Genomic DNA, 24,425 nt, shown 5'->3' with positions numbered 1-24,425 from the left:
CACTGTGTTTTACTACCTCAGTAATTGGGAAAGGACCTTTGATAGATGTGCTTTAATTAAAAGCAGTTATACTGATGCTGTTTCATACATTTCTTGCTAATTTTGTGGCATTGTTCGCTTGTTTGTTCCACAAGGACCTATCCTTTTGTAAGTGGTATTGTAAAACAAACAAGTGAACATCTTTCTAAAAGGGATGCTAGCTAGGAAGCAAGATCTCTTAAAATTGAAGTAGTTGCTGCTTTTCTATACCCTTGGTTTTGAATGTGACTAAGTAAAACATCCCATGTATTAGGACTTAAAACCATGTAGAGAAATCTTGTTCCTACACTTTAGTGGTAGATTAAAGGTATGCCATGCATAAAGCAATGTGAGTGTGCTTTTCTACTTCTCTTGCATTTTGGAGTTCTTAATTATAGAGAAATTAGTTCATTTAAGATGAATGAAAAGGTAATAAAAGGTTCTGGTGGTTAAATAGAGGATCAAGACAAAATGTCCTTAAAATAGGGGGGAGCAAAATTTTAGTAACTCACGAAACCCAGAAAATAAATTGTTAACCATTAGATAGATAATATTTCAGCTTCCTTATGTAAGCTGGAAGGATCAACTCAGACACATTTCTTGATGAAAAATTGCTTTGTATGGCATAAATTCTGTTACCGTCATCACCTATTTCTGCAGACATACAAAAATTCTTTGCGGGAGTAGCAATGTCTTTTTTTCCCTGAATCCAAATGTGGCTGCATCAAGTGCAAAAAAGCACAGGCACAATAACATTTACTAAATTTGCTTTACATCTTGTATTGACTTTTCCCTGTTGCAGTGTTGTCCCATGTACAGAATGTGTTTTGTATTAAATGCTGACACTTTTCTGGCAAGTCAGTGACTGATGTTCCCCAGTCCTGCTCATACACCTGGCAATGTATTGGCAATGATACATGAGTACACAAATGTTTTTAGTAGAAATGCCGTTGCTGTTTGTGGCTCCTAGTACTCCACCAGTCTATTGACCAAGAACCGTATTGTCTCATTAGCAAAGGCTGCCAGCACAGAAGCTGCTAATGATCAAGATGAACTTCAGGAAGCTGGAATTTCTGATGCAGAAACAGAAGCAGATGGTGTGACAGCTGAGAAAGAAAATGAGGAATCTCTGGGCATTTCTGAACAGGCAGAAGAAGAGGTTGCCTTAGAGCCAGCATTAGCCAAAAAGAAGAGAAAGAGGAAGAAGAAAGATGATCTTGAACAGGAAGTGGAGAATATTCCTAAAGAAGTGCCTGTTCCTTCAAAAACTGCTGAAGAAGGGAAGTCCTCTAATAAAAGTAAGAGGCAAAAATGCTCACTTTTAAATGTTCAAATAGAAAATTTATAGAAAGTCATTGCTAACTTTAAAGTCAGATTTTGGTCTTTGATTTATGTTGCTGGTCTGCCTTGTGGGAGGTTGTGGAATTATGTGTTTTAAAATCAGCTTTCATTCTAAATCTAAACATACTTTGTTCTCTTAAATCTTAATACTTATACCTTTTCTGGTGGAATTTTAGTCTTACATTAACTCTTCTTCACTGTAGGTTGGATTTGATTACTGAAATTCCAAGATGTTTCCCAGAATGCCTAAACTGATTTAATTCTTATTAATTATCAGGGAAAAAAGTGATACATGATGCAAGCAGTGATGGTGATACCACCTGTGGAGAAGAAGTGGATTGTGCTATTGAAGGAAAGCAAAGTGAGACTGCTGTTACAGAGGAAGAGAGATCAGAATCCTGTTCATCAGTGAACAGCCAAATGGAGAGAGAAGGTGGTGTCAATTTATGCAGGTAATGTTTATAATGGAAAGCTTAGGCAAAACAAAAAAATAGCTTAAATTTTTTATATTGGTTTTATTTATTCATAATAGCCACCATTTAACTGCCACAGAATATGCAGGTTTCTGAGAACTGTCCTGGGGTTTAGTAAACTATTTATGATTTATGTACTCAAAATATTGTCTGTGCTACTTGGCTGCCCTTGCAAAATTAATGCACATAATTTCTAAAGTAGTTTCCAAAAGTTATTTCATTTTTTAAGAGTGTTTAGGAAGATGAATATTTATCCTAACTTCTAATATTTCTCTAGAAGCACAGGTTGATAATGTTGCTAAGTTGAGTTACTATATGCTTGGAATTTTTATCTGTAATAAAATTATTCTTGTGGAAAAGGAATGATACTTAGATTTTATTTATGCAGAATTTGTGTGAGATCCAAGCTTTTGGGTTCAGTTTTGGGCATACTTTTACTAAAAAGAAAGTGAATGCTTGTTTATTAAACTCATTATATGTGAAAATGGTGAATTGAAAAATTCATTATGATACTGTGACTGTTGCTTCAGAATTTTGTGTGTTAATTTGTTGTATTTAGCTGCATTGTAATTGTTTGTTATTTTATACATATTCCCAAAACTTCCATTTTCTTTAGTAGTTCATTAGAAGTATATGAAGGGACAGTTATTTGCCTTTGGACTCAATGTAGATTGTTACAAAAGATCAGAGGAAAAAAACATTGGCATGCCGTTGATTGTGTTAAAGTTTATTTTCGTAAAAGCAATCAGTCTAGAATAATCAGATGAGATTTCTACATCATCTTATAATTGCAGTGCAAAGGTACAAAAGTGGTTTTAAAGCTCTGCAAGTATTATTAGTCTGCAAAAATAGTCTGCAAAAAATTAGTCTGAAAAAATAGTGTGCAAATATTATTAAAATTTCATGAGATTCTCTGAAACATGGGTAGTTATTTAGTGTCAAAATTGAGGGTTTTTTTTGTGCAACTTCTCTGTCTGTAAGCAGGATCACCTTTTTTCCTACAAGTATACTAATATTACTCTATGCTTTTATTTATTTCAGCCTTGAAGATAGCAATGATGCTATACTAGAACCAGAACCTGCTAAATTGAGAGCCAGAGATACTAGAGATAACGCATCACAGGAAAGCCAGATTCCAGAGTTACCAGTTTCAAATATTAGAAGCAAGGAATCAGGATGTGTAGAAACTACAGAATCAAAGGTATTACTATTTTTCTGTGTAGTTCATCTCAAGACCTTGCCCTTGGTCATTAAAAGTGGTTTGTAAATCAAAGCCATTTTTGGATTGGTTTTGTAATATTTTCACTATCAAGTGGAAAACAATCAACAGGCCTGAGAAAACCATCAAAATTGAAATACTGTCATTTCTTGCGGGCTTAAGGGGCTGTCCATTAAGTATATTCAGAGGGTATACTGTGCATGCCTGACTTACCTCATAGATAATTTAAACAGCTGAACAGTTTAATTGTTCAAAAGTGAATGACTGCAATATGAATAGCTAGGCCTAGGAGCAGGATTTTGCTGGCATATGCTTACTGGCACGGTGTTGGAAACTGATTTGAGTGGAATGCACATTGGGATGTTTGTGCTGCTCCACGAATGATCTAGATAATAGAGCAGAGTGTAACCTCAGCAAGTTTACAGATTAGACAGATCTGGAAGGAATTGCTTGCCAAGGACAAGACACCCAAAGGTTATACTGGCCTCCAGAGGGACCTGGAGAGGCTGGAGAAATGGGCTATGGGAACCTCAGGAAGTTCAGCACGGGGAGAAGCAAAGTCCTGCACCAGAAGAAGAACAGCCCAAAGCACCAGCACACGTGGCAAGCCACCCAGATGGAAAACAGCTTTGCAGAGAAGAACCCGGCTGTCCTGGTGGTCTCTGAGTTGAACATGAACCAGGAAAGTGCTGTGGCTGCACAAATGGTGTCCTGGGCTGCAGCAGGAGCAGTGTTGCCAGCAGGCCAAGGGAGGTGATCCGTGCCCCTTGTTCAGCGCTGACGAAGCTGCGCCTGGAGGCCTGAACCAGTCCCGGGCTCCCTGCTAGGAGAGACCTGGACACACTGGAGACAGCCCCTCAAAGGGTCACACAGATGGTAAGGGGCTGGAAGCATCTCTCCTAAGACAAAAAGCTGAAGGAGCAGGAACTGTTCAACCTGGAGAGGAGGCTCAGGAGGAGCCTTCTCTGAAGGATCTGAAGAGATCCCTCTTCAACCGTTCCACAAAACCCCAAAGGGAGGCTGCAAACAGGACAGAGCCAGGCTCTTTCCAGGGGTGCCCAGTGATGGGACAAGAGACAGTGGGCAAACAGTGCAGGACAGGAGGTTCCTTCTGAGCACCAGGAAATCCTGTTTCACTGGGAGGGTTACCAAGCACTGGCACAGGCTGCCCAGAGAGACTGCGGAGACTCTATCCTTGAGAGATTGAGAAGCTGTCTGGACACACTGTTGGGCCACCAGCTCCAGGTGCTTTGATGTATTGGTTTTACGTGGCCTGATTATGGTAGCAAGGGGCTAGAGGGGTGGCTTCTGTGAGAAGCTGCTGGAAGCTTCTTCCATGTGCAGTAGAGCCAATCTCTGGTGTCTGCAAAGATGGTCAAGGCTGTTGTTCAAGGCTGAGCCAATTAGAAAGATTTCTTCTCTACAATATTTCTCCCTCAGAGTGAAGATACGCATCACTCACAAGAACCAGATGGAAAGCGGAGTGCATCAGAATGTGGTTCACAGTCTGAAATCATGTAAGTAGAATTATTTTACTTTGAGGTGTAGATACAGGTTTACTTGAAGTAAACCTGTATCTACTCAATTTGAAGATAATTCCAATTGACCATAGCAGGTTGAACCAGTCAGGAGATTGTGATGACTTTTTTCCATATTCAGTGAAGCTTTTTGGTAGAAATTTTGATTACTCAATAGCAGTGCATTAGCTAAGATCTAAATGGTAGGTAGGAATAGGGAGAAAGACTTAGCTAAACGTTGAGAAAAAAACCCTAGCCTTTCTACAGCCAGCAAGAGCAAGAGAATGATAAAATTCTGCCACATTTTGGATAAACTTGGCTGTGAAATTTAATTTTTGTTTTTTTAATAGAAGGGCCTCACTGAATTCTTTGACATTTGTGGTTGTCCATCAGAGATTATTAGCTGTACATGTCATGTGTATGGTGTATTTCTTTTTTCCTATTTGGAAAACTGTTCCTTTTAGGAACTTGGTGCAAGCTTCTAAGATAGAAGATGCTCCAAAATGTCTCTCTTCTCTGCACTCCTTTATGAAGTTAATTTTGGTGACTGTTTCTTATACTGAGAAATTATATTTGAAGGAGTCTGTGCCTAAGATTTCCATTTTTGCATGACCATCAAATTCTTATTTCATGATACAGTCTTTTAAAGGTGATTTAGAGATGCTGAGATCGGGTATTAGTTTAGAGATGGGGTATTAGTTTATGCTAAGTTGGTTTTCATACTTCTGTCTTTCCCTTTTTGAAGGGCAGCTCACTCTTATGGTAAAGACTTTCAAAGCTTTATTTATCCTGTTCTAGGGAGAATATAAGAAAAAGTAGTAGTTCCCAATCTGAAGATTATTGATAAGATGTAGGGCTGTGTCAGTGTGTGCATCCCAGGACATGCCATTGCAGTGATTAAGAACAAAGAAAGTGACGTACGTACCCCCTTCTTCAGTAAGGTGTGGATGCTGGCAGTAGGACAAGGTATTTGAAAAAAAGTTTGGTTTTCCATGACTGAGATAGCTTTGAAAGGGGATGGGGGGACAGGAGAGGTGGAGGCAAAACACTGTATATAGGGCAGATTTATATTGTTTCTATATAAAATTAATCACACTGACATGAATTGTGAATCCCAAGGAGAAAAAATATTCTTATTTATTTAACAGCAGGAAATACTTCCTTAAAGTATTTTGAAGTAGATTCCACTGAAAGCCAGCAAAGTTAAGGTTTACTTGATGCTCTTTTCATAACTTTATAGCATGTCTTTTAGTATCAGAAAGATGCAATAGGGGTTTTTTTTCTGTTTATTGTCTTGCTACATGTAATGTCTTGACCCATGTGGTCTGTGATGCTCTTGAAGTACATCTTGAACTTTAAGTTTCTCTTTGGTAATAATGTATACCACCTTTCTTGATATCTTAAGGAAAACTGAAAAGTCAGCACATAGAAGGTGCTTGCAAAGACCTAAACCAAATTTAGTGAGGTCATCTGGAAGGAGGGAGACAGCAACACAAGACAAAATGGAAGCCGAAACTTCTTCTCCAGCCCTTGCAAATGCAGGTGAAAAGGTCAGAAAGAGGATTGTTACTTAGTATATTCTTGTTGCTGCATCTCTTTTGCTCAATGGGGATACTGTGGGCCAGCCACAGAAATAATATTTTAGGAACTGGTACTATGATACCTGCACGCTTGTCTAATATTCCTTGCCTCAATTCCAGTGCTCTGAAGAGGAGAATAGAAGAAACAAAAATGAAGCCACAGAAGTAGAGAACAGCAATTTGGACACTGCCTCTCAGTAAGTATGGAGATCACTTTTCCAGTCTCCTGGTATGAACTGACTATAACTGTTAATCTATTCCATATAGTTCTTCTTGCAAAAGATAGCAAAAAACTGTCTGGTATTACTATTTTTCTGTGTAGTTCATCTCAAGACCTTGCCCTTTTAATGTAAACAACTTTTAATGTAAGTTTCAAAATTGACTTTAACATTTTTTTGGATGATGTCAGGTGGTACTAAGGTAGAAGGTACACACTTCGTTTCTGGAAAGCATTGAAGTACCAGCAATGCCTGTAATTTGAGAGGGGGAGAGTGATAACTGTGGCTTTACTTTCTTGCCAGCCTCAGTTGTAAGGTAATGGCTCTGCTTCTGGCAGTTGCAGAAGCAGCTGTGATATGAAATCTAGTTAAATTCCTCAACTGTGTGACAAATTAATCTCTTTTTAATACATAGATAAATTGAGTTTTCATGCGTTGTAAGACTAAAAAAAGCTTGTTTCTTGTGTAAAGCAACTTGCATAAGTTTGGGCAAATCTTTCTGAAGACAACAAAATTCAAGTAAAGAAATTGTGCAAGATTGTGCAGTATTGATAGGCTTGAATATTATGTAATAAATGTCACTGTTGTGGATCCTTTGTGCAGAGAACCTGAAAAAACTGCAATTGCAAAGACAATAGGTAGAGGATTTCGACAGAGGTTTAAACCTAATGTTACAAGAGCATCTGGAAGGAAGGAAGAGCCTGAAAAAGATACAGGAAATGATAAAATATCCCATCTACAGCCTAAGGGGGAAACTGAGAAGGTATTTAATAAAGTAACATAACTGAAGATAATAAGCTGCTGGATACAGCAGTAATGTTATCTTTTTTTTTCTTTCCTTTTTTTGCTCCTGAGCATGAACAGGAATTAGCCACTTACTTAACCTGCTTTCAGTGATAGCTTGGTATTGCTTAGTAACGTCAGCTATGGTGAGAGGTTGTTACACAAAAAGTAGATACCAATAGTCTTTCATGTCCTGCAGCAAATACAACTTCAGATGTTTGCTGTAGTTTTTACTGCACCTGTCTGACTGAGAAATTTATCCTGTAATTTTTTGTGTGTCATAAGCAATCTGTTTTGTCTCCTCTTACGAACATTTACATGGTCAGTTAGGTGATGGTGTACTTAATGAATGTAAGACAGTTCATGTCATAATGCTCTGTTTTTGTTCAGAATAATGACCAAGGTAATAGATCTGATGATACCAGTGAAGATACTGCAGAAAAAGATGACAAAGTCCTGGAGACAATGTCTCAGTAAGTATGAGAAAAATACAAAGATAAGCACTGCTGTCCTGCAGTTTATTGTTCTTGTCACTTCTGGTAGTATTTTGTATGGTAATTATAGAAGTTTTTGAAGGAACATCTGCACTACAGAAATTGAGGGGAAAATAGGAATCTTCATTAATTTATGAAACATATATTAAGCATTTTCATTTTTAAAGTTGTACTTTTAAATTATAAGTCAATCATGATAAATATAAAAAAGCTGAAAATTTAGTCCCTCAAAAAATAAACAGCCTTAGCTACTCACTTTTAATACTAAAATGCATACATTTCAGTGGTTAGGTATTTAAACAATAGAAGTAAGTGTTCTTAAAGTGTAGTTAAGTGTTAGATGTCAAATAAGAGAAGAAAAAAATTCAGTGTGTGGGCAATGTAATGCACATGTTTATTAAGTGTTTTGTTTTTCTTCACTGAAGTGGCAGCTGTAGTGTAAAAGGAATAATATGTTTTATAGAGGAGATTGTAAAAAATAAAAACTGAAAAAAGCCAACTTTCCCCCAAATACTCCAAACAAAAAAAAATCCCAAAACAACCAAAACCAAGAACAGAAATAAAAATCCAAAATCTCAAGTTTGTCTTTTAAAGGGAGATAGTTAAGAGGATTGATGGGGATAAATTGGGTGTGATAATCTGCCAGAAAAAAAATTCCAGTTACTACTTTCATTAACCTGCTCTGTGACTTGATGCTCAGTGTAAAAAGTTGTAGAAGAATCTGACCATTCTAGTAATGCACTACTAATACTTTTACATTAGTAAGATTAAAAAGTTGCTTATCTATTTTCTGAACTCACTAAAGAAAAACTCTGAATATTTACATATTTTTAAACTCCTTATTAAATTAGGTCCATCTAGACTAGATAGGAATACAATAAATCCATTATGGATCAGAAAAAGGTCTCTCTAGTGTGATATGCTGTCACCAACGGGAAGAGGAAAATAGCAGGGCACCATAAGTTTAAACTCTCAGTCCCTAGTAGATACATTTCCAATTTTATTCTTTCAGGAAGCTAGTAATACATTTTAGGTAAGTGTATGTTAATAACTATTTAAAATAAAGAGGGAAAAAAGCACCTGTTCTCCAACTCTCCTCCCACTTTCAGATGTGGTATGTACTTCAGGGATCATATATGTTTTCCAGGTCTAATGAAACAGCTGGTTTAAAAGAAGATAGCAAACGGATTGTGTTGAATCAAACACCTCTAAAAAGAGGTAGAATACAGAGACCAAAACCAAATTTAGGAAGAACTGTTGCAAGGCAAAAAGAACAGATAGATAAAAAAGATCCTGAAGAGGAGACAACTGAAGGTGGAGAAGCAGTAAAAGGTGTCACACACCATCGAGGTGAAAACAATGATCCCTGCCTCAGAAGTGTAAGTTTCTTGAGCAATTGCTTATGCACACTGTTTTGTTGGATCCTTAATAGAAGTCTTGGTAACAAAGACCTAGGTACATACTACATAATTTGTAGGGATAGGCTTTGCATGCTTTATTTATTATTTCAGAAAAAAATAAATTTACAGTAATAAAATTTCCTCATTTTTGCACTTGGGTTCTGTTTTCCATGGTGTTAGGTTTAAGCACAGTCAGCAACCAAGTACCAGCTCACTTGCTCACTCCCTCACCAGCAGTACTGGAGACAGAACTGGAAGGGTAAAAGCTGGAAAACAGGGCCTGAGATAAACCCCTGAGTGCTGGGTAACCCTGAATAAGGTTTAGTAGGGAAAGCAGAAGCTATACTCATGTGCAGAGCATAACCAGAAACTCTTCTGCTACTTCCCATGAACAGGCAGAGCTCAGTCACTTCCAGGAGAGCTGGGCTTCATCACACTTAATGGTTACTTGGAGAGACAAAAGCCATTTCCCCCACTTTGTATACTGAGTTGCCTGTCCATGCCTCAGAAGGACATGGAATATCCCTTTGGTCAGTTTGGGTTACCTGTCCTGACTATGTCCCCTCCCATCCTTCCATGCCCCCCCAGTTTCCTCTCCAGCTTGGCAATGTGAAAAGCAGAAAAAGCCTTGTGTAAACCCTGCTCAGCAATAATGAAAACATCTCTGTATTATCAACCTTGTGTGCAGCATAAACCCAAACCACAGCCCCATACTTAACACTGTGAAGAAAACTAACTACCCTAGTCAAAACCAGCATACATGGAAATGGAATATATCTGACTTGGTTGTAATGTGATACCAGATCTGAAAAGGGAAATGCAAAGAAAAAATGCCTTGGAAGATGAACCACTTAAAAGAGAAAATATAAATATATTTTACCTTTATAGCAGACACTGACATTAGTTGGGTGACAAGAAGAAAGAGAAATCTTAGTGTTTCTGTAGAAAATATTTAAACTTTCTCATTTTCCTCCTGCTCTCCTAGAAGAGAGACTGAGTAAATGTTTTGTCTTAACAAAGTGGAACTTTTATTCGTTTTAGGATTTAACAGTTCATGAAGGCACGCAGCCACCCAGTGTGACGTTAGAAGATGTTTCTGCAGATTCTGAGATGAACTCAAATACAAGACAGTGTTTCCAAGAAAAGTCCTCAGAAGCAGAAAGCAATGAAAGTAAAAAGGGATTGTCAGATGTCTCCAAACAAGTTTCAGATTCTAGTACAGGGTAAGGTTATTTCACTTCAATTGAGACAAGGAATGGTTCAAAGCTATTGGTATCTCTAGGTATTATACTATATTACATTCAACTCTGCCATTACAAACAAGTTTTATGTATATAAAGACATATTTAATCAAGACAATACTAGACTTCAACTAACAACACCCCAAGAGCTTGAAAGCATTAAATTTATATGCTCTTGGATGTTAATTTCATCTTTGAACTATTGGCCTAGTTTTTAAAAAAATGCACTTTTCTAATGTTCAGTCCCTGTGATTATCTTCTCCATGTTGGTCTCCCCTGTGCATTCTAGTGTGCTTATATAGGTCCTTGAGTACAGAGTCTAGTTTCTTGTTAAAGTGCCTCTTAAAAAAAATTGTCAACCACAGGTATCCTGTAAGTCTTCTGGGTAGTTTTAAACATGATTAGAGGAAGGTATTTGTAAAAAGTATGTATCACGGTAAAATGTCTCAACTTGTCTTCCAGGTTGCAAGTTGAAGTGACAGTTAACTTCTTTGCTTACATATTTATAAGATACAGAGGCATCTGTGGTGATTTTTTATTGCATCTTTTTGATATCAATAATGTTATTGTTCTGAGAGCTGTATACAATTATGCCGTATTGTCCCATGCCTTTTATTGTTCCTTTGCTTGTTTTTTCAGGGAATCTCAGCCTCAGAAGGAAGAGGAGAAAAGTATTGTATCATCAGCTTGGCAACTGAGGACACGCTTCCAGAGACCAAAGCCAAATTTAAAAACAACTAGTAGAAAGGAGGTTCTGGATGTAAATAGTAAAGGTGCATCACAGAAAGATACCAACAAGGAAGAAAGTTTGATGCAGTGTGATAGTCAATGTAGCATCCCTCCTGACACAGATGTAAGGCTTTTGGCTTTTTCCTTTAGTTATATATGAGCTTTTGGTTTTGTGAAATGAAGTACTGATGATTTTAAAAAATGCTGAGTTAGCTTTTTGAAACATTTTTTTCAAAAGCTTAAATCTTCCGCCTTAAAACTTATGTGTTTTTCACTTGGTCATATTTGAGGAGAAGAAGATGACTCACATATGATGATATGATGAATCTCTTGTTAAATGTCCAGATGTCTTTCTGACCCAAAGTGGCATTATAGACATGACAGGGAAGAAACAAAAAGTATTAATAGAAGATGGCACAGATTTCAGGCTTTTTTGTCTTAAATTTAAAAAGTGTGTATTTGTCCTGGAAAGACTGGGAAATCATTAGTGAGCAGTTACAGAGGAGTTTGTGGGAGAGTGCAAAAAACTCTGAGTTTTTCAGAGTGGTGAGTACTAAACTTCATAGACATCATAAAGTCTCCTTCTGGTTTATTATTACAGCTTTTTCTGGTTCTTGTGTTTACATTTTTCAGAAAGCAGGAAAATGTGAAGTCTTAAATGCACTAGAATCCTTGGGAAAGGAGAAGTCACTTAGCTCTCAGGAAATATCTGGGAGGCCAAGTTGTAAGTCACCAAAAACGTTTCCAAGATCAGAGGATGGTGAACTGGAATTCTGCCTATCTGAAATTAGCCAAGATGACATTTCTACTACTATTGCAGGGTAAGAGCTGATCTACTTTTCATCCTCGACTGTAACAATGAAAGAATTTTACAAGGAAATCATTGTGCCAGTGCATTGCCATCTGGCAAACATAGTCTAATGAAAATACTGCACAAAATGTCCATTGTCATAGTTTAACACCAGTGATACTACAATTTCAGCAGCTTCTATGCTAAGCATGACATTAATGAGCATTCACTTTATAACTGTTTCATCATCTGAAAGAATGGATTTATTTCATTTAAGTGGGGAAATGCTACTTTGCGTTTCAGAGAAACCATGTGAAAATTGCTTTGGTTTTGTGGTAACAAGTAGTTAGTAAGTTAATACCTTCAGTGAGTTAGTTAATTCTGTTGTTGGAAGTATTTAAGAGACCAGTGCTTCAAAATCTCCACTGGAACAATTTGTTGATTGCAATTTAAACTCAGCTGAACTTTTAGTTCACAAGATTTCTTCTCAGAACTCAGTGGTTTTTGCACGTAATTCTAATGGACCCGTGTTTGTGTTTGTACTAACTTTTGGATTATTTTTTCTGTCTTAACTTTGCATTGATGACACAAACAGCACTCAAGAAGAATGTCAATATGCACCTCTTCCAGCTATTCAGCTGGCGCGGAACAAGAGATACAAGCCAAACTTGGTAAGAGCTGTTGCAAAGAAGGAGTTACAAACATCAGAAAATGAGAGCAAGAAAATGCCTGAAGCAGAGCAAAAAGATGAGTTTGACAATACTGTCATGGTAAGCTTTAATAAGAGCAAGGCTTTTCCTTCAAAGTCGGTTTGAAGTGCATGTTCACTTCTATGAAGTGAAGTGAAAACACTGAAGTTGCATTGCCTGAAGCTGAGACAATATAGTAGATTAAAAAAATTCCCAAACCCTGGTAAGCTGAGGTATTGTAGGTATGAAACTAGTGAGGTCTACAAGTTGAAGTATTAATTAATTTTTTTACAAAGGATAGGAAAAAATTATGCACATTTATACAAACTAGAATAAAAATGCATAAGAATTACCTTCTTTTTCTCATTTCATCTTTCCTGTTTGGATGAATCAAGTCTGTGTTGAGTAATCTGGTATAATGTCTCAAGAGAAGGCCGAGGACAGCTATTTTTATGAAAAAAGGGTTTTTTAAAATTTGATAAGCTTTAATTAACTTCATGACTACAGTACCTGATACTCTTCTATTTCATACAAGTCAATGACACTGTGTGTCCCCACAGACACTTTAATAGGGACTTGAAAAGATGTGGAAATCCTCAAAAGTAATTTACAGTGTGATGTGTTCTCTGTTACTTTTTGTGGGTTGCACATGAATCATGTCATGGATGTAGGGATATTTGTGTAGACTTGCCTTAGATTTGGAATACAGCTAAATTTTGCAAGAGTGACTGATGTTTTGGAGTGTTAATAGCTGGTTTTGTTCTTGAGCCTATGAGAAGTACTTGTGTACTTCATCTCTAATTTTCCATCAGTGCCACAGTCAGCTCACCCATAGTTGAGAGTGCCTTGTGGTTCAGCTTTGGCTTCTTTAGACCTGTGGCCTGTGAACCATGCACATGCATCTGCTCTGTACAGGGAAAATCTGTAGAACCAAAGCAGGTCTGATGCTCCTCTTTACTAAATTAGCTGTCACAGGCCTGTAGTGTTGAGGATATGTTTGAGGGACTTCTTTGTGGAACCAGTGTGACAAATACAGACATAAACCTTATTAGGCCTTCTGGATCTTGAGGCTATGTTATTGTGGCTTGGGTGTGTCTGTGCTGCCCTCTGCAGTGTCCAGTTTTCAAAGGTTTTCCATTTGCTGAAGTATCTTGTTTCCACAGTGCTTCATGTATTAGGGAATTGATTGAATGCTGAATAGACAAGTGTTTCCCATAATGCTTGGGTGCACATAGTATTTAAGAACTTAACTCTAGGTATCCCAGAAGTATGAAGACTTCTGTTTCTTTTTGCATATAAATTGAAGTATGATAACATGATTCTTACATTTACTCCAATTGGGAATTTTTGTATATTCTGGTTTAGAAACTCACATACTTTTATTTTTCTTCATGTTTCTTTTACTGTCAGTTAAAGGGTGAAAATGAAGCTGTATTTTGTCAAGCAGATGTATTGAGCAACGAGGAACAGGAACAGCAAGAGGTGCCTCAGGTTCTCTCTATTAATGAAACCTTACTGTCTGAACAAAGCAGGTGAGGTTTGAGTTCAGCAGAATAGCATTTGAAAAGCTTTTGTCTGTGCATAATGAGACACCTTTGCAAATGTCAATTCTTCTGTTCCTTGTCTTTTGTTGTTCTACAGTCTTATATTTTCAGTGCCTACAAACAGTTTCTTCCAGTGTTTTCAGAGCATTTTTTTTAGCTGCACTCCTTGGCATTATTTATCTGGTACATACTTGATTTGTATGAGCTCATATGTCTTCCTGACCAAGATTTCTTGTTACTTGGTCTGTATGTGCTTAAGTAGCAATCACACATGTAAGATATGTAACAGAAATTTTTCAAAATATCAGAGACTTGACTTTCATTTGTCTATCCATGTGCTCTTCTATTTTACTGCCATTGTTGTTAAAATAAGATCTTAAGTAGGTGTTAGACTACTGATACTTTGATGTTGGTATGGTGAGCAACTCGAATAGTTTTTTATGTTAAGAATGCCTTGACAAAGACATTTTGTTATTTCTACTCCAAGGTTAACCATGATAGAGAAATACATTTGAAAATATAGTTTTATTAGTCTTAAACACAGCAGAGTCTTGTGTAAGTGTTAATTCAAAACTTCACTGCAGAAGTGCTTTTTTTCTCTCCCAGCCAAAGTCAAGTTTGTATTTTCTGGTTTTGTTTGTTTGCTTTAAATTCACCAGTACTGAAAAACTTACCTCCCAAGAAGGCAAGCTAAGTGCTCTGAAACCAGGACAATTCATAAGGATTGAGTCTCCAAGAGCTAGACCAATCCTAGAAAGAACATACAGCAAAAATGGATCTCCAGTAGTACAAAAACTTGATGCCCCAGATGAAGAAGAAAGGAATCATGGAGAGAATCTACCTGTCGCAGAAGAATCTGAAAACCTCTCCTCAAAAGTGAGATTCTATTTCTGACTACACTTACTGATGCTTGGTTCCACACTAGCTTTTTTTAAGGCATCTAAATAAGCTGTTGTAAATACATTAATTAATTTCAGCCTGGTAAGAATTCCTGTTCAGTATTTGCATGCTATTACAGGGTTTTCCAAAATCCTGCTACTGACACGTTGATAAGACATACAAAGACTTCACTTGATTTTTGACATTTCAGTCATATTCATGATACATGAATAGTTACCTGCATGCTGCATTTCTGTTTCTGGGTTTCTCCTGAGCTCTTTGGTTGCTTCTCATAAAGGACTATATTGGTTTTAGTATCTGTTTTTATTAGCTAAATGCCTTCCTAGAGGAAGAAAGAGCAGTGATGGTGCCATAAACTACTTGTAAGTTTTTAAAGGAAGTTTCATCTCAGGTTAGCAACGTGATCATAATTTGCAATACTTTATTTTACAGGTGATATATTTCGTTATAACAATAAGTAAAATATTTTTATATACTTTGCTAATGTAGTTGTTTTTTTTTTCTCAAATCAAAGGATGACATGAGAGAATTGTTGCTTCTGGGAAATTTGGCTGATAATGACAATCTAGACATAAATTCAAGAAGCATGACATCAGGAACACTTTGTTCTTCTAAAAAATCACCAAATTACAACAGCAAAAGAGAGCAAGAAGAATGTCTATCTACAGATGCTATAGGAGGCATTCAGGATACCACAGAAAGGTAAAGTTACCTGTTTTCAAAGTAAAAAAACTTTCATTTTGGTTTCAGCTGGGGTAGAGTTTATTTTCTTCTTAGTAGCTGGTACAGTGCTGCATTTTGGATTCGATATGAGAATAATATTGATAACACACGGACATTTTAGTTGTTGAGTAGTGCTTATCCCAAGTTGAGGACTTTTCAGTGTCTCATGGTCTACCAGTAAGCAGGTGCACAAGCAGCTGAGAGGAATCACATCCAGAACAGCTGGTGTGAACTGGCCAAAAGAATATTACATACCATGGAGCATCATGCTCACCCCATAAACTGGAGGGACCTGGCTAGGAGCTACTGAATACTTCTTGGGGATGGGCTGGGTGTAACTCAGCAAGCAGTGAGCAGTTGTGCATCACTTGTTTCCTTGTGTTTTATTGCCCTCTGTCTGTGTGTCTGCCTCTCCTTTTCATTATTTTATATTTTACTTTGTTATAATTATTAAACTGTTCATCTCTAAACCCACAAGGTTTAATTTTTCTTTCCATTCTCCTCCTTTCTGGGGTTTGGGGACTGACTGACTTCATGGCATTTACTTGTCAGCTGTGGTTAAGCTGTGACAGTACTTTAAAAATTTTGTGCATTTGTCCAGTTGTTTTTATACAGCGCTTGGTTTTGGAAGCATTGGCTCTGAGCTGTACTAGTTGTTATCTACTATGTGCTGTGCAAGTCACTAGGTGGCGTTCTTAAGTAATAGAACAGTTTTTTACAGGATTAGGGGTTTTTTCAAAGACTGTTTTCCTTTTTAGAAGATAGTTCATGGGTGAGAGTAGAAGCAAGTAATCAGGGTTTAGCTGTCTGAATTGCTCACTAATAAATTCTTATAATTGAGAACTGGCAAGAAGACAGCAAGCTCACTTCATGTTTCTGTAAGATATATTCTGAGTCTCTTCAATTTTTCTTTCCAATAGTAGAACTTCCTATGATGATGCTTATAATGTATGTGCAGTATGAGGCAGATAGCTTATAACATAACCCAGAGCTGTTGCATGTAAGTGGCACTATCTTTTGCTCTGTCTTAACTTGCACAGAGCAGCCCCAATTTTTTTTTTTTAATTTTGCTGTTTCTGGAATTAACTTTTGGTTTGCATCTCTCCCTAAAACTCTCTATAATCTCTTCCATAAATCATGCTGAAATAATGTCTCAAGAGTCTTTGTGCTAACAAAGAAAAGGGCCTTTCTTGACAATCTTCTTGTCTTCTATGATGGTGGACTTTCACAGACTCACAGAATGGTTGAGGGTAGCAGGGTCTGCTAGAAGTCTTCTGGTCCAACCCCCCAGTCAAGGCACCTGGAGCTGGTGGCCCAACAGTGTGTCCAGACAGCTTCTCAATCTCTCAAGGATAGAGTCTCCGCAGTCTCTCTGGGCAGCCTGTGCCAGTGCTTGGTAACCCTCCCAGTGAAACAGGATTTCCTGGTGCTCAGAAGGAACCTCCTGTCCTGCACTGTTTGCCCACTGTCTCTTGTCCCATCACTGGGCACCCCTGGAAAGAGCCTGGCTCTGTCCTGTTTGCAGCCTCCCTTTGGGGTTTTGTGGAACGGTTGAAGAGGGATCTCTTCAGATCCTTCAGAGAAGGCTCCTCCTGAGCCTCCTCTCCAGGTTGAACAGTTCCTGCTCCTTCAGCTTTTTGTCTTAGGAGAGATGCTTCCAGCCCCTTACCATCTGTGTGACCCTTTGAGGGGCTGTCTCCAGTGTGTCCAGGTCTCTCCTAGCAGGGAGCCCGGGACTGGTTCAGGCCTCCAGGCGCAGCTTCGTCAGCGCTGAACAAGGGGCACGGATCACCTCCCTTGGCCTGCTGGCAACACTGCTCCTGCTGCAGCCCAGGACACCATTTGTGCAGCCACAGCACTTTCCTGGTTCATGTTCAACTCAGAGACCACCAGGACAGCCGGGTTCTTCTCTGCAAAGCTGTTTTCCATCTGGGTGGCTTGCCACGTGTGCTGGTGCTTTGGGCTGTTCTTCTTCTGGTGCAGGACTTTGCTTCTCCCCGTGCTGAACTTCCTGAGGTTCCCATAGCCCATTTCTCCAGCCTCTCCAGGTCCCTCTGGAGGCCAGTATAACCTTTGGGTGTCTTGTCCTTGGCAAGCAATTCCTTCCAGATCTGTCTAATCTGTAAACTTGCTGAGGTTACACTCTGCTCCATCATCCATATTGTTTTGTGGAGGTACTTTACAGGAGTCAATACAGTATTACATTGTGCACAGTGTTGGTTGGTCTCCAACTGGACTTTGTGTCCATCACAAACCTCAGAACCTGACAACTCAATCAGTTTTTAATGGACTTTCAGTCCATACTGTATGAGGTCAGTTATCAGCATGTTAGAAGAAACAGTGTTCTACAGTGTTACAAGACTTACTGGAGTCCAGGCAGACACGATTTACTGCTCTCCCTTCACTTATCGATACAGTCATTTCATTGGAAGATGTTACCAAGTTGATTAAGCATAACTTCCCCATTACTAATCTATGCTTACCAAGTTAGGTTGTTTTCCAGATTTAGTTGTTCCATAGCTTTCCCAGGGACTGAGATGAGGCTGACAAAATTGTATTCTTCTTGATTACTCTTAGTCCCCTTTTCTCAAGTCATGAGTTTAGAAGGCCAAGATTTCTGTCTTACCAATCTGAACGTGTTTGAGCAGATACAAGAATTGCATCCTTTTTGAAAGCAGTAGAACCTTGAGCACTGGAATTAGTGAATATAGTGTTCCTCTGTCTGGGTGTCTGCCTCTCTCTGGCTGCTTAATTTTGGAGACCTGTGTTGGTATAGCAGACACTTTCCAGTCTATCTGACTTAATGTTCTTTTCTTTCCTAAAGTCTTTCCCAGAACTAATCAGGAAGGTCCAGTGCTGAAGATGAATTATCTCCCTTGTGCAGTGGTTTTTTTTCTTCTTTTATGTTTTTTTTTTACATGTAGCCAACTAAGCAAATAAAAATTCGAAACAGAAGTTAAGTTCATTTCTAGCTAGAAGTGCTAAATATCTGATAGTAAGCCAAGCTTATAGAGTGTACTTTGTAGTTCTTCAGAAGTAAAAGTTGAAACATATTTTTGTAGGTCCAATGATAAATTAAGTTCTGGAGAAGAAAGTGAACAGAGAGGAAGGGAACCCCATTGGAACCTGAGGCCAGACCTAATGAGACTTACTGGGAAAAGAGAGTATCCTGAAGAGTGTGGAAACAGGGAAGAGGACAATACTGAGAGAAATGAAGAAGAGTTTTTGGTGTTATTAAAACCAGGTGTATCAGGGGTAAGTGCTGATCATGTATTTTGAGCCAGTTATACCTCAATCCTTTTGCCCAAGTCTTTAGAAAAATAGGTGACACAGAAATCCAGTATGTGGCTGGAAAATGTTAATGCGATTTTTTGATTTCTTAAAAAATATTGGAAACTATGCTGAATAAATGGGATTAGAATTCAAAACCTGTTGAAATGCCTAATATCCACTGTTGTCTTAAGTTTGATGGTTTATGTGATCAGAAATTTGCATTGTAATAAATGCATGCTTATGCTGTTGAAAAATAATTCACTGTTTGTCATTCATTCAACAATGGAAATTAAGGCAGTTACCTAACTTCAGATATTGCCTTAAATCTGTCTTAGTATACTTGGAAATTAAAATGAGTGTGAACAAAGTTCAGACCTTCTTAAATTTGCTCAGCAGGCCTAACTTAGCCCAGACTAGTTCCAGCTCTGTCTAATGCTATGATAACTGAGTCAAGTTTGTCTGATGTTCCCTATTTTTTATATGAATGGCTAAAACCTCTAGTTAACATATTGTTTTAGCCAAGTATCCATTGTTGACAGAACTGTGGTTACTGATGTTTGTCTGTGTATATGTTGAATAATATTTAAATGCTTTTATATAAAATATGATAGCTTTTTTTTCCTATCTTGTTCCCAAGGCAGAAAAAAAATTTTCATTCCTGCAAATTGTTCTTTAAATTAATAGGTAATTTTAGAAAATGATTCATCTTTCCAGCTTCTAAAGAATTGTTCCTCTTGATAAATTGAGCATGGTGTTGGTCTGTTAACTACCAGCAGCACTGAGAATTCATAGATAATACCAACTAATGACACCTCTGCTATAGAACCCAAAATTAAAGACAATGAGGAAGAATATCCTAAGTTATCAGAGATGACAGCTGGGCACGTTGTCAAGATCCTCAAACTAAGTTCTTTAAGTCACCAAAAACAATTACAAATGTTTGGCACTTAATACAGTAATAATAATCTCCTCTGTTCAGGAAAACTTCAGTAATACAGTGGAAGCTAGATCCTTCTCAGAAGCTACAAGGAAACACAGTTTTGCAGAGAATGTTGAAGAAACGTGTCACAAGAGAATTAGGCAGGACATTACACTCCAGTCTCCGGGGATGTCGTCAGAGAGTGAGATACACATAGAGCAAGATAAAGATTCTCAGCTTTCTACCTCACAGGAAAGGCATTCAGGAAATCTCACAAGGTAAAACAACTGTTTTGCTTTATAAACCAAACTCAGTTGATTGAGAGTTACTGACCATAGTTCTGCCATGAGTAATGTGAGTGCATGCAGCATGTCAGCTTTTGTGTCTTCCATCTGAACTTAGCAGATGTTCCTTTGTCTCTTACTCTGCCTGTATTCTCATAAAATGAACACAGCCAGCACTCTCACCAAGCTATCTCATGGTTTCAACAGAAATTGCTGATTTTATAGGGGAGGACATGAGAGTACCCATTTCTGGGGGCACAGGAATTGTGGTATTAACCTGAAGAGAAACTTTGTGCTAGTACTGTCCTCTGGTACCATTTGCTTCCACTGTCCACCAGTTTACCAAGGGGGATATTTTGGGGGGAAAGTTTGTAGTTGCTTTTGGTACTCAAAGTGGTTGTGCCCATGATTTTGAAGAAGGAAATGGTAGGCAACTGAATGTTGAAGAGAATGCTGTCTGAGAAACCAAAGCAGGTAATTAGTTATCACTTAACAGTTTCAGTTTGTAAACAATAGTCTGATCAATTAAAGTATCATAGTTTGGGGCTTCTAGTCTAGCTTTAGCAAAAGACAACTGGAAGTGTTCCTATGACTTAAAAAGTATACATCTTCCACATCCCTCAAAATTAAATGATTTCATACCTTTCTAATCAAAGAATTGTGTATCTTGCAAATTTAATTGTGAACATTTCTAGCATTTTGAAACTGCTTAGTATGTAAGTACCTTATGTACACAGAAAGAAATTAAATTTCTGATTAAATATTTATTTGTCACTATTAAGTTAATAGTTTGCATTGTTGGTCACAATGATAACTAATTCTTTTTTTAATTTAGTTTATTTTGATTTGTAGTCTGCCTCTCTTTGGAAGGTCTTGGATTTTACTGTTTTTGTTCTGTACTTTAGAAGGCAGTTCAGGAGATCATCAAAACAGACAGCACTGCCAGAACATGTGTTGGAGCCAAAAACTGCTACTTCTTCTGCCTCTGAATGTGAGGCTGATTGTAGTGAGAAGGGGAGTCAAAGGCAAGAAGCTAAAGTGAGTGTTATCAGAGACAAAAGTTTGAAAACTACACAGAGAAGAAAATCTGGGAAGGAACCCAGAAGTTCAAAGATAACCTTTGTCACCCTCCGGGCTTCTCAAGAGGAGGAGGAGGATGAGGAGGCAGATGACTTTGAGCTTGATGATGAAGATGAATGCTTTGCATCAGAGGAAGTAAACAAGGCTCCAGTGTTTGTTCCTATAGGTCTTCGATCTCCAAAACCAATTCCTATGCAGATACAGGAAACCGTGGAGGAGGTACTGTGTAGCTGGGTTCTGCATATGTGATTCTGTTTTGATTGTTTGAAAAGATTTTATTCTAATTGTGTCTCTGGGTATTTGGGTTTTATCAGAGTTCAAGTTAAGAATGGTGTTGAGAGTAGCAGGGATGTTACTGGCACATACACTTGGTTTTGAACTTAATACTGCATAAGCCTAAAATCCGGTTATGCGGTTATGTTTGCAAGCTGTATATAGGTCTGACGGGAACTCACCAATTTGTTTATTGGGATTGAATATAGGCCCAGACTTGATGCTCGTCCATGTGTTTTGAGTCCCAAGATGGATCAAATGGAGCACTTCAATTTCATATTTGAATGTTAGGGTATGAGGAAAATGTTTCTGTATGTCATGTCCCCCTTGCCAAGAAACTTTTAACTGTCAGCAGTTGAAACCTGACCTGCAGCCAGACACACACATCTGCTTGCTTACTCCCTTTTCCTGTGAGACAAGGAGAAATTAGGAGGGCAAGAAGATTTCTCTGTTGGTATAGAGACAGTTACACACTATATACGTGAAGTAGACACGAAGGAAAAGCTGCATGTAAATGAAAAGCAAAAGAAGGAATTTGTTTGCTGCTTTTCACTTCCTGGAAATCAGGGCCTCAGTCTGTGTAAGAGTAACTTGGGAAGACAAATGCCCTAATCACATATGGCTTCCTCTTCTCCCTCCTTGCCCTGGGCTTTTATTGCTCAGTGTGTCATGATATGATACAGAATTCCCTGTTGATCCGCTTGGGTCGCTGTGTACTTTCCTGACCTCTTGCTGGGTAAAAGAATAGGAAAAAAGCTTTGTTGTTGTGCAAGAGTAGCAAAAACACTGGTGTGTTACCAGCTGTGTTGTAATTAAAAATCCAGAAGACAGCATTTTGTGGGCTGGTATGAAGAAAATTAACTTCATCCCAGTCATGGCCAGTACAATCTTCATCCTTTATTTCATATCATTTGTATCATGCTTAGGTCTTACACTATTCAGTAGAAGACATTTTTCTATTATTTTCCCTGTGATCACTACTTTCCATTCACTTCAGTGCTTTTTGCTTTCTAGTGCTTTTTTGCATGCCACTACTGCTAGTCCTCTTCCTCTCTTTGTCCATTGAAATCCTGCTTTTTATTGTCACCTGAATGAATCACGCTGTTTCTTTCTCCAGGTGAAACAGCAGAATAATTTAAAGCTCAGTCAAAACACAAAGGGATTTCTAGAATGATAATTGGCAGCAAAGTTACTGTATGGAAACTGTCGCTGAATCCTTGATTTCAGAGATGTGGAATATATATAATGTGTGGGGATTACAGTCAAGTTGCCTAGTTTAACGCTTAGGAGACACAAGTATTAGTGAGGAATGTGGTTAGATACCCAAGGACCTAGTTGTAAAATTTAAATAGGTCAGTCGAAAGACTGTAAGGTGCAAGCCTTTGAGAGCAACCCAGATTCAGCAGTGTTTTCTGTAAGAACTTCCCTGGAAATATCATGAACTTCTTGTAAAATTTCAAGTCCTCATTTCTGAAAATGTCAAATATCTGAAGTTCTCAGTGAAAACACATTGCTGAGGAAGAAAAAAAACAGGTGAAATAGTGAGTGGGTATGCTTCTATGTGTCAGCATATTGATTCCCTATCTTGCTTTGGAAATAAGTCTGTACTGTTTTTCCATCCCAAAGACTTGAAAGGCAGAAAAAGAGTAAAACTAAGAAAACCCACTTGAGGTAAACAGTATGAAAGATCTCAGCTGCATAACTTAGTTCAGTGGAGAAGTGCGTGACTAGAAACAGGACCATAGGTTGTCTGATGCTTCCACTTAGCTACAGGTGGTAGTACCTGTTCTGCCTTCTGTTCATACCACTGCTTCCTTCTCAAATAAGAAGGTATGATTTTTGCAAAGGATTTCTCTAGATGTTGAACATCTGTTAAATATGTGAAGTTTATAAAAATTTGCATTTGAGAGATTTTCTTTTGCATCTGATGAACTGAAATACTTGTAATTACTTTTACAGCTGGAAATATCTGTGAATATCCCGGATGTGCAGGTGGCTACTGATGCTGAAAGTCTTACTTGTGCTTCTATCCAACCAGTAGTACAGTGGGAAGAAGAAAGCACCTCAACAGCTGTAAGAATGTCTTTTGTTTGTTTCATTGATCATACCAAGGCTATTTCAGCAGTCTCTTGTTGCTGTGTCTGAATGTAACTGTATAGCTTATTATATTGGTACCTTATTAGATGTGAGGCACACCTATGGGAAAACTGTGTTAGTAAATACTTTTAGGCTTAAAACCAGGGTAACTTGTGGGCACAGAATTTATATGTAAGCATTAAATAAAAATTACAGGGTCATTTTATATAGAACTTTGATATTGTTTTTCTTTGTATTTAAGGAAACAATCATACATGAAAACCCAGATGTGGACAAAGGTAGATATGAAACAATCTTGCTCATGTATTTCCTGTTAACTTGCTACCAATATACACATTTTCCCCCTTTCTTAAAATATGTTTCCAAAGGTGCCACCATCTTGGCTGACAGGCTCAGCTGTGTCCTGCAGTGGGTCAGCTGGAACTGGTTGTGTCCAGGGCAGGCCCCTGCTGCCGAGACCTTGCCGCCTATATCCAGTACACCCTTAAAGGCAGTCATGTTGCTGCTCAGTGTTTCAACAGTAGTTTGAATTTGGTGGATGAGAATGCCTGCTTGTCTACAAGCATTTTAATTCATAAATAAGGTCAACTAAAAAAATACGTACTTCACTGTAGTTGTAGTAGTGTCAAATTTTGAAAATGGATAAGTGTATTTCTGGTTAGTGTGCTTGTGACTTCTAATTTGTGTGAACAACTTCACAGGAATTAACGATGGAAGCACTGAAGCTGCTATGACTTTACTTGCAATGGGTGATCCAAATTTCCAGTTAAAAACAAGCACTGAAGGTATGATCTGATTTATGGGACAAAGCCTTGCTCTCGTGCTTTCTGGGTCCACCTA

The 24,425-nt window shown here is 38.0% G+C and overlaps 1 protein-coding gene across 3 annotated transcripts in view; it reads left to right on the top strand.

Annotated features, from left to right (window-relative positions):
* Positions 1-24,425, top strand: part of BDP1 (B double prime 1, subunit of RNA polymerase III transcription initiation factor IIIB) — a 51,254-nt gene that overhangs the window by 11,234 nt on the left and 15,595 nt on the right. For all 3 annotated transcript variants that reach the window (XR_005630303.1, XM_039733204.1, XM_039733203.1), the window contains exons 10-31: positions 1,032-1,316; positions 1,637-1,811; positions 2,874-3,033; positions 4,492-4,568; positions 5,974-6,118; positions 6,269-6,345; positions 6,970-7,129; positions 7,540-7,622; positions 8,791-9,022; positions 10,085-10,266; positions 10,924-11,137; positions 11,647-11,834; positions 12,399-12,573; positions 13,903-14,024; positions 14,696-14,912; positions 15,451-15,638; positions 18,722-18,914; positions 19,912-20,129; positions 21,041-21,434; positions 23,448-23,561; positions 23,827-23,863; positions 24,287-24,370. Coding sequence is in view for 2 of the 3 variants with exons in the window: in XM_039733204.1 (XP_039589138.1) it covers positions 1,032-1,316; positions 1,637-1,811; positions 2,874-3,033; positions 4,492-4,568; positions 5,974-6,118; positions 6,269-6,345; positions 6,970-7,129; positions 7,540-7,622; positions 8,791-9,022; positions 10,085-10,266; positions 10,924-11,137; positions 11,647-11,834; positions 12,399-12,573; positions 13,903-14,024; positions 14,696-14,912; positions 15,451-15,638; positions 18,722-18,914; positions 19,912-20,129; positions 21,041-21,434; positions 23,448-23,561; positions 23,827-23,863; positions 24,287-24,370 (3,720 nt within the window). In the remaining variant the exon portion in view is untranslated. The remainder of the gene's footprint in view (positions 1-1,031; positions 1,317-1,636; positions 1,812-2,873; positions 3,034-4,491; positions 4,569-5,973; positions 6,119-6,268; positions 6,346-6,969; positions 7,130-7,539; positions 7,623-8,790; positions 9,023-10,084; positions 10,267-10,923; positions 11,138-11,646; positions 11,835-12,398; positions 12,574-13,902; positions 14,025-14,695; positions 14,913-15,450; positions 15,639-18,721; positions 18,915-19,911; positions 20,130-21,040; positions 21,435-23,447; positions 23,562-23,826; positions 23,864-24,286; positions 24,371-24,425) is intronic.

The sequence above is a fragment of the Passer montanus genome, unplaced genomic scaffold (assembly GCF_014805655.1).
Source record: "Passer montanus isolate IOZ18808 unplaced genomic scaffold, ASM1480565v1 scaffold84, whole genome shotgun sequence".
NCBI classification, from domain to species: Eukaryota; Metazoa; Chordata; class Aves; order Passeriformes; family Passeridae; genus Passer; species Passer montanus.
Note: the sequence above shows the minus strand (reverse complement) of the source record. Positions and strands in the feature narration are given on the sequence as shown.